At 43.7% G+C, this 12,737-nt stretch overlaps 1 protein-coding gene across 4 annotated transcripts in view; it reads right to left on the minus strand.

Moving 5' to 3' along the window:
- MAPKBP1 (mitogen-activated protein kinase binding protein 1) overlaps positions 1–12,737 on the minus strand; it is a 101,688-nt gene that overhangs the window by 26,500 nt on the left and 62,451 nt on the right. For 3 of the 4 annotated variants that reach the window (XM_075754433.1, XM_075754432.1, XM_075754435.1), the window contains exons 9-20: positions 12,656–12,673; positions 11,951–12,111; positions 9,481–9,670; positions 8,310–8,456; positions 7,206–7,390; positions 7,003–7,094; positions 6,496–6,621; positions 5,166–5,236; positions 4,616–4,737; positions 3,468–3,543; positions 1,560–1,671; positions 911–974 (exon numbers count right to left, since the gene is read on the minus strand). In XM_075754433.1, coding sequence (XP_075610548.1) covers positions 911–974; positions 1,560–1,671; positions 3,468–3,543; positions 4,616–4,737; positions 5,166–5,236; positions 6,496–6,621; positions 7,003–7,094; positions 7,206–7,390; positions 8,310–8,456; positions 9,481–9,670; positions 11,951–12,111; positions 12,656–12,673 — 1,364 coding nt within the window. The remainder of the gene's footprint in view (positions 1–910; positions 975–1,559; positions 1,672–3,467; positions 3,544–4,615; positions 4,738–5,165; positions 5,237–6,495; positions 6,622–7,002; positions 7,095–7,205; positions 7,391–8,309; positions 8,457–9,480; positions 9,671–11,950; positions 12,112–12,655; positions 12,674–12,737) is intronic. The other variant, XM_075754434.1, reaches the window with a different exon arrangement.

Below are 12,737 nucleotides of genomic sequence, written 5' to 3' on the forward strand. Positions count from 1 at the left end.
GACAGAAATAAGCAACTGATGCAATTTAAGGTGATATATTGTATGTTCTGTAACAACTCACCCTCTAAAACTCTTTTTCCAGTTCAATTGTGTTTTATTAATAGAAAAGAGAAAGAAAGAGAGAGAATCGGGGTTGCTCTGGCCTTGAAATAGCACTCCAGGAACCATCTTTCCTAAAGGAAAAGTTTTATTCGGTTCAGCTGATTTAAGCATTCACTGATTCCAGAAGTAGTAGGTCCACTCACCTCTACAAACCTCCTATTAGACATGCATTCTCCTTTTCCCCTTGGGCTCAGTCCGGTGACTACTTAAAGCTTTTGGTGAGCTGATTTAGCTCACTAAATCAGCTGAAAACTCAGCTGGGAGGGGGGTGCTGATGTAGTGACCTGAATCAGCTTAATGAGGAGTCAGTCGCATCACAGCTGACATAGGGTAACAGGGAAGAGGAGCACAGGGACATGAGCAAAGAGTGGGGCCAGGCCTATCCCTATTGCTGCTAGACAGGGCCATTCACCTGGTGAAACCTCACCAAAAGGAGCACTGTAAGACAAAGTTTTGGCACCACTGGTCAGAATATCACAAGCTGCATTACATTACAGACCTGAAGGCTGGTAAGCAAACAGGCCAGGTCCCTGTCTCCTTTCCAGCAGGGAATAGTACCTACGCTCAGAAAACCACAAGGGAAGCACTTCACATGGGCATCTGATTCCATGGAAGGATACTATAAGTTCTGTGAGCTTTGCCAACAGCACACATTTAGGATTCAGAATGCTTTGGGGTTTCTTTGGAATTCATAAAACATCTCTCATTTAAAAAAAAAAAAAAAAAATTCTACATTCCTTCAGGACAAACTTTAAATCCAACGTGAGATGGCACGAGCTGATATCACAAACAAGCAAACCCCTCTTACCTGTCACCAGAAACAGAAATCAGATGTTTGCAGTCATTACTGAATTTCATTCCAGTTACAATCTCTGTGTGAAATAAAGCACAAGAAAAAAAAAAATTCCCTGAATTATTCCAATAGGCAGAAGAGATCATCGGCCAAATATCTGTGCTCAACAACCCAAATTCTGATTAAAGCCAACACATTTCACAGATCAATATGCCTCAATTACCATAAAAACTTAACAAAGAATCTAGGCTTGACGTAGAAAGGGTATCCCACAGCAAAATAAGCACGAAGACTGAAGTCTCTTTTTGCCTATAATAGAATAGCCCCTGCATGAGCTGAGGGTATATCATAATGAAACTTAATATACACTGACAAAACATAGACTACCTTATATTAGAAAACCATGTAAATAAACACATGGCCTGACAGGCATGCGTGTGCTTGTGTTTTGCAATGCAAAACGAGGTCTGAAATGAAATTGCAATGAAATAAGCTATTACAACTTCATCCAACCATAACCTACTCCAAAAAAGCCATTGGGTAAACTTTGGTGGTGAGGAACCTTCAGAAAGCTTTGACCAGTATCAGACCCTACTATGCAGTCATCAGCACAAAAAAAAAAAAAAAAAAAAAAAAGGCATTTCTAGAAGTTTACGTGCCTTACCGGAATGTCCATACATGGTTGCAACACACTCGCCAGAATAAAAATCAAAGATGGAGAGGTTCTTGTCAGAACAACTGGTTGCAATATAAAGACCAGAGGGATCTGTTTGCACCTGGTTTATAAGATAAGAAAAGTGCAAAGATCTGGTGAGAACATGCCTTCAAACTGCATGAAAATGGTCCAGAATACCCAAGATAGTCATAGTAGTTAAAAGAATAAAATGCAAGTAGCTTCAACAGGACTCCAGTTGAGTACCAAGCTATCCAGCATCCCAGGACAAATCTCCAACCTGACTAAACTGTTAAAACTATCTCCAACCTAATGAGAGCCTAAAGGCACTTTCATTAAATACCTTCATGACTGTGAAGGCACCACCACCCATGAACAGACTTATACCTCTCTCTCCTACGTCCTTTTAACCGCTGGGGTCTTACTTTCTTCTATCTTAAGATCAAAACAAAACCCCCCCCACACACACACAAGACAAAACACACACACATCCTCACTCCTTGCCCACCCCCCCACCCAAAAAAAAGAAAAAAAAAACATAGCTGGCAGAGTTAAGTGAAATATTAAAAAGACTCCAATCTTGAGGAAAGAAACCAAAAACAAAACAAAACAAAAAAAAGAACTCAACACTGCAGAGAAATTGTCTTTGATAATGATGCTGTCAAATCTCCAGCATTTGCAACTCTTGGTTTTGGGTTATTTTTTTTTTCATATACAGCCATTTGTTGCTTTATCTTGAATCAAATATGAAACTCCCTCCAAATGCCTCACTAGGTCTAAAGCAGCACTACACAGCAAATACAGCTACTGTCACCAAATATCCTGCTTTGTCCTTTGTAGAACTTTAAGGAACTGAGAGTGAAAATGTCCAGGTTTTGAGGGAGATATGGTATTCAAATAATGGTAACTTTTTTTGGTTATGTTTATTTTGTTGCTCTATCTTTTGCTTCGCACGTCGCAGTTTAGGTTCTACTTGTTAAACTGCAATGTATATTATGATCTCAGAACAACATGCCAAGAAATTTTAAATACCAGAGACAACCATAATCCCTTGGTTACATAATTGTCCTAAAAATGCACAAAGCAACATTGAAAATAATTGAGATTCCCCACTTGAGCTACACATGAAAAAAACCAAAACCATAAAGGATATTAAAAACAAGAAATCCAGCTCCCAGCAACACTTCATGGGCTGTGGTTTGAGAAAGATATAATCAAGCACCTGAGCTTACTAGCAACAAAGCGTAGCATCAATTTTTCATTATCATTACTCTGGCTTATAAAAAAACCTCTGTAGGAGTTACACTAGGGAAAGGGAAAGAGAACTTAAGCAGTACTGGGCCTGTCCAACACTCCAAAACCCAAAGAATATGGGCTTTTCAGGGCAGATGCTACTGAATTTCATCAACTCATGAGTTCAACTTGTATTTCCTTCTGAAAACCACAAATTTCTCAAACTCTGATCAACAGGCAGCTCCACCTTAAAATCCTAACAAAAACAGCCAGGAAAGCCAGAATGAGCTCTCTGGAGCAGAAAGTAAAGAATTAAAGTAAACGGACTAAATCATCTCCTGACATCGGTGCAGTTCTACTTGCTTTTACAGCATGGGCCTGTGCCTCACTTCAGAAACAGGACAGAGAGTGAAGTTATACATCAATGTCAGCTTCATTGACTCTTTTCCTGTTTGAGCTTGATTGAACCCAAATACATTACCAGCCCTTAAGGATCGAGGTAGGAGGAAACAGCAGCAGGATAAGGGACAACATATAGAGCAAGGAAAAATAAAAAAAGTTACTGTGTTCAGATTTGCATCTCTTTTTCTTAGCCCTGAGCTGCATTTGGAAAAGAGAGCAGGACAAAAAGGAAAAGGGAAGAAAGAAAGAAAAAAAACAGCTTACTTTGATGAGGGTGCCATCTTCACCCTGGGAACCCTTGTAAAGCTTCTTCTGCTTCCCACTGCTTATGTTGAAAACCCTGAGGGGGACATAAGACAACATCGCTCATTTTGCCCAGGCACTGTTCTGTGGCTCTTGTCACCAGGATCCTCTTCTCTTTCTGCTCCTCATTCCACATGAGATACAGGGAACAGGGCCAAGCCACAGGAAGTGGAGAAGTGACCTCTAAGAACTATAACCACCAATCATTTAAATTATTGGGAAACAACCTCAAAAGTAATGCAGAGGCCCAAGACTGGATGATATGATATCAAGCAGATCATCTGAATTAAAATTGAGGCTTGATACTGAAGCCAATAATCAAAAACAAGTATAGTATCATGGCACTAAAGGAGAAGTCAAATAGGAGGGAGAAAATCTTGCCATACCTTGTAGTGGCTAATGGTTATGTAGCAAGAATGGCTCTTAATAAGCTTCAGACAATCCACCCTGCTACAAAAATACCTGTGGCTCCTTCATACTAAAGGAAAAGGTTCAGAGAGCAAGATCCTTTATATGCATTAGAATATAAAACCAAATGACATTTAGCAGTGGTATTTAGCTGTGACCAAAACTCTCAGCATCTCACCCAGATAAAACAGGAGGAGACACACAACTACAGAGAGTCTCCTTTGCTTTGAAGATAGCAAACAGATTGAAGAAATGGATAAAAAGGGAGCAGAGAACAGATTCCACTTGTCCAAAGGCAGTCACACCTAGCCCAGTTTTAGGTTCCTACAGTCCCAGCTATTCCACAGGACCTTACAGTTTCTCACCAGACATTCAAAAGCAAAAATTACCACAGCACAGAAGTTCTTGCCCACAGCTCAATGATGTGCCAAGGAAGGCACACTTGCTCTCCCAGTAGAATGACTTTGCTCTGCAGAGCAACTCAGTAAGAAGCTGAGTCCCATGGGCATTTGCACATCTCCACAACTTTTTATCAGCATGGGGAAAGGCAGAGTTCAACCTCACAGAGTGTGAAGTGAGGCCTCAGATCTGCCTGAAAAGGCTGTGTCAAAAAACGTAGAGCAACAACGATGGAGATGGGGCTGCCTTGGCCAACTCATTCATGACTGCAAAAATATTTTCAAGACAAGAAGTAAACTCACCTGATGTTACGATCTTGGCATCCAATAGCCGCGTATTTCCAGCTGGGGTCCACATCCATGTCATACAGAGTGGTCTTCCTAACAATGTGATGTGTTCGGGTAAACTGAACCCCTTCTCCTGTCTAAGCATGTGGGTAAAGACTGTGTTAAATCAAGTAGTTAACCCATTATTAAAAACTTCTAAATACGGATGAGTCCTCTCAGAGCCAGCACAAACCAACCCTTCTCTCTAACCAGGTCTGCTGGGAGCAGCTGGGACTGGAGGCACAGTGAACGCCTCTCTCCAGCCCATACTCTCTTACCACTCCTCACTATAGCCCTGGCAGCAAAGGAAAAGCAGATATCCTAACAGTTCTCTACTTTGCATCTTGCTGAGAGAGGTCAGGCTGGGAGCAGCTGCATGCTTCACAGAACTAGTTCTCCAAATGTAATCTCTTGCACTAAGTCAGTGGGAGACACTGAGGCTGAAATAGCAACAAGCTCATGCAGAAACTCTGATATCATTCTTTAAAGTAGCTCCTTTGTGCACAAAAAGCTGTAATAAGGTTACCTTCTGCGCAGTGCGGAAATAGATGCTCTTGTCTGCCCCACAGCTTATCATTCGCACTTTCCCATCATTGGCTGGAACAAAAAGGCAGGAGTCGATCAAAAGACAAACACAGATAGAAGGTGGAGGAAATGTTTGTTTATACGACTGCTCATTTTTTCCAGTCCTGATTAGCTAAGACTGACTTCTACCCAAGCAGCAACATGCTGCAGCAAAACAGAAGCATGTTCTCCGGGACAGCATTTGTTAATGCTCAGCGTGTGAGGCCTTAATACAGTATCTGTTTACACAACAGATTAGGATGTAATTCTGTCTTCTCCCCCAACAGTATGCTCACAGGCTCATTCCTCTGCTATGAAGCTTCAGCAAGATCCCTGCCATTCATTTGGGAGCAAATTTCAAGCTGACATTCTCATCCTTGAATCCCAACTGAGCTACACTGCAGCAGCACTGCAGCCACACCTGTGCCTGACCATGTACCCTACTGATCCAGATCCTGACCCGTGGATTCAGCTTTCTGATTTGAACTCGAACCTGCCTTGCTGCTATGGGCTTGCCTGGCAGGCACTGAACTGTGGCCAACCCTGCTCACTGTCTCCAGATTGATCCTGACCTTGAATTGCTGACCTGTCTTATTGCTATGGATTTGTCTGGTGATATGGACTAGTTACTGTCACTGGACTTGATCTGTTCCACCTTGTTCAGGTACTGTGGGCCTTTCCCACTGCCAGCGAGGCCACTACCTCTGCCTGCCTTTGTGCCACCCGTGGCTACTGGCTGCCCTTCCCCTGCAGAAGGGCCAACCCTTGCTCCGCAACAGCAGCGCCACAGTGATGGCTTTGACCATCAGCAGTAACTGAGTGCTGGGGATGCAATGTACTCTGTTACCAAGAAGGCAAAGTCTTAAGCTGGTTTGCAATGATAAATTTACTTGTGATTAGTTAATCCAAAAACATTTTTGTGGGTTTTGGGGTTTTTCTGGAGGATGACTGTTCCACAGTTCTCCTCACTAAGAACAGCATGCAGCCATCTGACGTCAAAGGGAGTAAATCATTACCGAAAACAGCTTTCCAAAGAAATGCTGAGGACTTCAACTAGGAGAGGTTTTTTGAGTGGGGAAGAAGGAGAGGGGAGAAAAAATAAAGGGAAAAGGCAGCAAGTATCATCAAATATCACGTTGCGTTAGGACTGCAGCTACAGAAGATGACAAAAAAGCAGCTGCAGTTTAAGCCTGGCCTAACCCAGTGTTTAAGCAGTTAAAATTACTTTACAGACACAATGGGCTATCAGCAGTGCTCAAATCCAGCTCTGGAGGGAGGCCATGGTTCTCTACCTGCAAACTTCACAGCAGTGATGGAAGAAGAATGTTCATCCAGGGTCTGCTGCAGGCTGTAGTCCTTTCCAGCATCCAAGACATGAATCAATCTATCCCGACTGGCTGAGGCCAAGAGCTTTAAGCCTGTCAGAAAGTTAAAAAGAGGGCAAGACCATTACTCAAAAGTCATTGGCTCGTCTAGTCGCCATTTTAAAACAGCTTCGCAAGTCATCTTAGGGACAAGATAACTAGCTAACTGCATGGATGGACACAAAGGAATGCCCCTGGATTTCACACTATAATAACAGACATAGCAAGTTTTAATCTCAACCTGCAAAATTCCAAGGAAAAGTATGAGGAAAAAAAGCCTTTTTCAAAGTCTGGCTCTACTGGCCCAATGTTCAAGCCTGCTCTGAAATCCAGGAGTAGCTCACCACTGAAAGTTCTGACATACCATGGCTGGACATTATGACTTGCTCAACACTACATTCATATGCAAAAGGGAAGCAGCTCAATTGCATTTACCTGTGTCAGGTTTGGAGTACTCCAGACATAGGATCTCGGAGTCATGGGCTTCCACCTTTAGCATTTCCCTCAGAGACTGCAACTCATATATCCTAAGACACAACATGGCTGATTTCAGTACATTTAATAAAATTAGCAAGCCCTGGTTTTGGTTCTCATGCCTGCCCAGCCCGCATCCTGCACAAGAAGCCCTACAGGATTACCTGAGAGTGCCTATCCTGTCCCCCGAGGCCAGGTGCTCCCCACTGGGACTCACACAGACAGTGCGTATCCCCACCTTCGTATCCATCACTTGTGCATCAGCTTTGTCTGCACTGCCTCCTGAGTTGTAATCAGTGTCCAGAAGTACCTGAGTGTTGTCATCTACATAGATGATTTTCATCAAGTCCTGGGGACACAATATACCCAGAATTATTAACTAGTTACAAAATATTAAAGGAAAGCATTTACCTTATAAACTGGGCTCCTGGCCAACATATACACTTCGTTGGTAGTAATGCTGTAATTGCTGGGATCTTTTAGCTAGGAGGAAGGACTCAGCCCATTCATATCACAGGGTGAAAATTTTACAGCTGTCTCATCATCACCCTTTGCAAAAGATTCCCCTTCAAGCTAGAAACTAAGGGCATCTCCCGCACAACAGACAAGCTCTGGGATTAGTGATTACAGTGTAGTAGGGGACACTGCAGGAAACTGAAAGACTTCTAGGAATCATCCTAGTCAGCCCATGCCTTTTGAGAACTCTCTGACAGAAAAAACCAGGAGCTTTTTCCACCATGAGCAGATTGCTGAGAACAGGCAGGTCAGGGCTGCTGTGCCCACGGATCTTCCAACACAACTGAAAACAGAAGCAAATGTCCATAAGCAATCACTGTTCTATATGAGTATCCTCCCTCTTCTATAGAGGAAGTGAGTGTAAACTGTTTCTCACTCAATTCTCCCAAACCTCTGCCTCATTTAATGCACCTTTTCCAAACAAATCTTAAAGTGGTTACAGATCAGAGAGATGGAGAAAGAGAAACAGCTCTCCCGAAGCATATGGCATGAGCCATTTTGGAAGAGACTCAGCTTGACAAATCCTTAGGTAGTTTTCGGAAACAGCAACAGTCCCCAGGACCATTTCAGACAAACTGTCTTCCCACTTGATACTCCCTTCATCTTTCTTCAGGTTCATACATTTTACCAGACTTATGCTCTGCTTACAGAGAAGCTTGTGTTGATTTAGGGATCCAAAGAAGTTGGGAATAACTGTGCATGAGGAAGAGCAACCCGAAGGGCAAGGAGGTGATCAAAACCTGGGATCTTACATTGCTGAGGATGTTGCGGTGCAGGGCTGTGCCATGAATGTTGGAGCTCTCAGTGTTCCACAGACGAATGGTGTTGTCAGAGGAGCAGGTGATGAAGGAACCAGGGGGGAGGCATGACTGATTGTTGTCCTTCACCTCCGGATACATCTAAGGGCAGGTAAAATCAAGCCCTGAATGTGATTGCCTGGCACCTGGCATCCTAGACACTGGTAGCAAGTTTCAAAATAAAATGAGACAAAAGGGCTGTCCTCTCTGTTTTTTAAAGATGAGAGCCAGCCAGTTCTCCTAATGAAAACCCGTTTGTAGACCAGAGCTTCATATTCACTTCAAACAAATGCTCACTGAGCTTGCCTGAATGTAGAACCTCTCCTTAAGAAGCGAGTAACGAGCCAGCATCCTTTGTTTCATATAGTTCAAAGAGAGAACCTCAAAGACCACACAACAATGATCATGCAACAACAGCCTTGCACTGTTGTTTGCAACTTTCAACTACTACTGTTGATTTATAACCCAGAAGGAAAGGGTGAGATGCAATTAATAAATAATAACAAAAAGGGTCTTCAACCTCTTCCCACTTTCTTTCTACTTCCCCCTTTCCTGACCACTGTTGGACATATTTCAACAAATTAAGAATTACATTGTTTCCTATACCTCCTTTCCTTCCCTCTGAGGGAAAGCCAGCTAGACAGAGTGGAAGATGACAGCCACTTGAGAGGCAAATTCCAGATGTCCTCGTAAATAGCTTAAGAAAGATCAGAGTTGAGGTCTTATAACTTGTTTCCTTTCTTTGCCTTTGGAGCACTTGCTCACCACAGACTTCAAACAATTTATTTGAGGTGAGCAGTAAACTCTTGTGCATTTTGTGAAAGGAAACCCTGCATTCAGCTTTCTCCAGTTCTGCTCCTTTTCCCACCTCTCAGCTTTTAATGGTGAGATTTTTTTTTTCCAGCAACATACTGCACCTAACTCATTTGGTCAGCCATTGCAATGCAGCTGAGGAACTGTTCCCAGCTTCAACTCAGGCCCCATAGTAACCACACTAACCAAATGAGGAAATCTGAGTCAATTCTTTCTCTCTGCAGTAAGTGTTTGCATTCAAATTTGGCAGCTCCTCAGATGACTTCCTCAGCTGCAACTTGCAATCCAACACTTGTGTCTGCAGACAACATACCTCAATGTTCCACACGCAGGAAGAGTGGTACAACGCGGAGTACACCTTGCCCACTTTCTTCGGGTCTTTGACATCCCACACGTACAGGCTGTGATCATTGTATACGCAGGAAAGCCACTGGTTAGTGGGGTCAAAGGTCAAGGCAATTGTGTCTGGATACTTCGCATCAGCCATACCAGAGAAAAGACGACTGCACAAAGAGAGAACAACAGTCTGGTTAACTTGCGCTTTCTTGGAGTCAGAGGAAAGAGGTGAAGCCTGAGAGCTCAAATTCTCCACAGGGCACCGACGAGGTGAACAATACACTGTGGCATATATAGGTAGAGAGAGTAGCAGGCTGGGAAGACCTGTCTCCTCAACCACCAGAGTCCCAAAAGAAGCCTGAAAGTCCCATGGCAAAAGTAATTCTCCTTGCCATCCAACCTAGAGTCCCACTGCAGAGAAGTGACTGACTTTCCCTGAAGAAGGACCACACAGGACACTTGATCATCACTGGAAATCATCATCATTTACTCCTGCATAACCAGGTGGTAAAATCCAAGTCAATCTCAAAACAAAGGGGAGGGAGGATCATTTTTTGGTGGGTACTATATTTTGTTTACTGATTGCAGGAATTGCTCCTGTGTGTGACCAAGAAGAAGAGTACTGCGATCAAAAGGCAGGAGCACACCAGCACAAGGGACAAAGGAATGTTTCATTTCAGCGGCCACTTGCCTGACATGCTTCCCTTCCACCCCTGCCCCACACACAGGCCAGCTTGGTGCTGCTTGCACCAGCCCAGGAGACGGGCAACTGCAGATGGGTACAGTCCTTTCTAGACAGGCAAGCTCTCTGATGCAAACTTAGAAACAGAGGAATTCTGCAGAAAAAGGAAACACCCCTTTCCCCAGATTAGGCCAAGATCATGCCATGTGAACCCTTTATCTGCTCTACAGGAGTCCTCTGTTAAGTCCTGCTGCCATGCACGTAAAGAAGGAGCTCCTCTCTTGACCTGAGGTGAACACAGCCATCCCACAATGCTGTTAATGGTATCAATCAAGGTAATTATAGCTAGAGTGCCAGGGTGTTGAGAGCAGGTAATTTAAAAGGACTGATGGAGATGCAGGGATGAGGGCCAAAGCGCATGTAGCACACAAGACAATTGGAGCCCTGCTTCTGCAAGTGCAAAGCTTTGAGGGCTAAAAGAGCGCAGCCTAGATCCTATCAAAAAATTGAGTCATTGCTACAGTTGTGGGTAGTTCATTGCAGGCAACTGGCATCCCACAGAGAGACTCTGGTATGCACGGGAATATAAGGAGTCCTGTGTTTTCAAGCTTCTTTGGAAGTTATAAAAAAAAAAAAATTGTTGTTAAGACTGTAATCAGCACTACGAATGCATGTTTAAGAGTCACATGAATATTTCTGCTTGACTGATGCATGAGAGCAGCAGAGAGTATTTTTAAAGGGTCCATGTATACAATTGCTTGACTTTAGCACTGCCAGACTGGTAACATTTTAAATTGAGAGAGTTCCTTTTCCAGCTCTTTTACTGGAATATCATTATCTCCTATTGATCTTCTGGAGGAGGAGTATACAGTGCACTGTTTGAACCTTTACCTCAAGTTCCCAAGAAAAGTTTAGAGAAAACCTGTTGAGACACAAAGAAAAGAAAAAAAAAAAAACAAACAAGAAAAAACCCTATATATCTGTAGACGTGGGAACTCCAGATATCCAGTGGAATGACAGCTGGATATCTGGATTCTTACACCTTTAGATTTCTTTTCCCATTAGTGACAGAAGTGAGAGAAGGCCACAGAATAAGATTGGGAAAGCCTCCAACCAGGATTGGCAAACAGCAACACGTGAAGGGTTTTCTCTAGTATAAGTCTCTGCAAGCTGGCAGAGAGAATTGTACAGAAATCACATTACCCATCTCAGAAGGTGAGAAATAGAGAGCCAAGGCAGAAGATGCTGGACCAAGGTAGGAAAACAAGACAACAGAAAGCACAAAATTGAGGGAGAAGAAAGACTACAGACAATAGTAGGAGATTTAGGACTACAAAAGACTGCAAGGCAGCCTTTGAAAAAGTGCCCCATGAGAGCCTAGGCATCTCTTAGCAATATCATTACATTGCTACAGAGGAGAGTCTTCAGCCCTTACCAGTGATGAGCAAAGGATGTGCCATGGTACAGGAACAAGTGAAGTGTGCCACAGCATCCCGTGCCCTCTGCCTGCTTGCTTATATGTCAAATGGCCACCAGACCCGAGCCATCCCAGGCAGATGAGGAGCAAGGTATGCTTTGTAGCCCAGCAACCAGCTTTGGGCTGTAGCCCAGCCACGCAAGGCAAGGCTGCAACAACTCAGGGAGATCTGCGACAGGCTGCCAATTTAAATCCCTAAAAAGAGCACACTCCAGATGGCAAAGGTCTGGGGAACAGTTCTAACCCCCACAAGCCTCCCTTGCTCCCTTCCGCCCTTCTCCACAGTACCTGGCCTCAGTCACGCTCGCAATGTCCGTTCCCAGGAAGTGCGGCTTCGGCAGCGTGGTGACAAAGTGAAGGTTCAGAGGGTTAAAAATCCGCACGGTGCCATCAGCGCAGCCACAGAAGATGTAGTCGTGATTCACAGAGATGCAGTTTGCCACAGTGGTCTGAAGAGGACACAGTACACAAGAAGGTGAATAAGCAATGTGCTTTCACTTCAAAGGTCACCAGACACACAACAGGGAGAACAGTGAATTGACAGACAAAGGAGTCATGGTCAGAAGAGCTGAAGTGAAGTGAAGTCAAGCCCTGGGAGTAAGGAAAAGCCTAAAAATCCAGTTTTCCTCTCTGAGGAGCTTCCCAGCCAAGGTCCAATGCAGATTCCAAGTGGTTATGGAAAAAGCCCAGTTCCTCTGGGTGGGAGGTCACTGTGGTGGGAGATCAGTAGAGCTCCACATTTGCTCCAGCTGAGTCTTACTCTGAACACTGGTTTTTTGTTCCTCTGGTGACATTCAGCACCACTGGCAGGCAAGCAGCACCTCACCCTGTACTAGCACACTAACACATTACCTGTCACAAGGGGATCAGAAAAGAAAAAAAATGGATTTTCTTCCCCCTCCCACTGGGATCTGTACAAATGACAGAAAATGGTACAAAATGGAGTGTGGTGATAAAGGGATGAGTTCAATGCAAAACTTTTTGCCAACTTACTGTGAAGCTGTCTGTATTCTGAGCGAGAGTGAAAGGCAGATTTTAGAAAGGAAAGGAAAGAAAAGTATTTCACTTGAGTGAA

The sequence above is a fragment of the Balearica regulorum genome, chromosome 5 (genome assembly GCF_011004875.1).
Source record: "Balearica regulorum gibbericeps isolate bBalReg1 chromosome 5, bBalReg1.pri, whole genome shotgun sequence".
NCBI lineage: Eukaryota > Metazoa > Chordata > Aves > Gruiformes > Gruidae > Balearica > Balearica regulorum.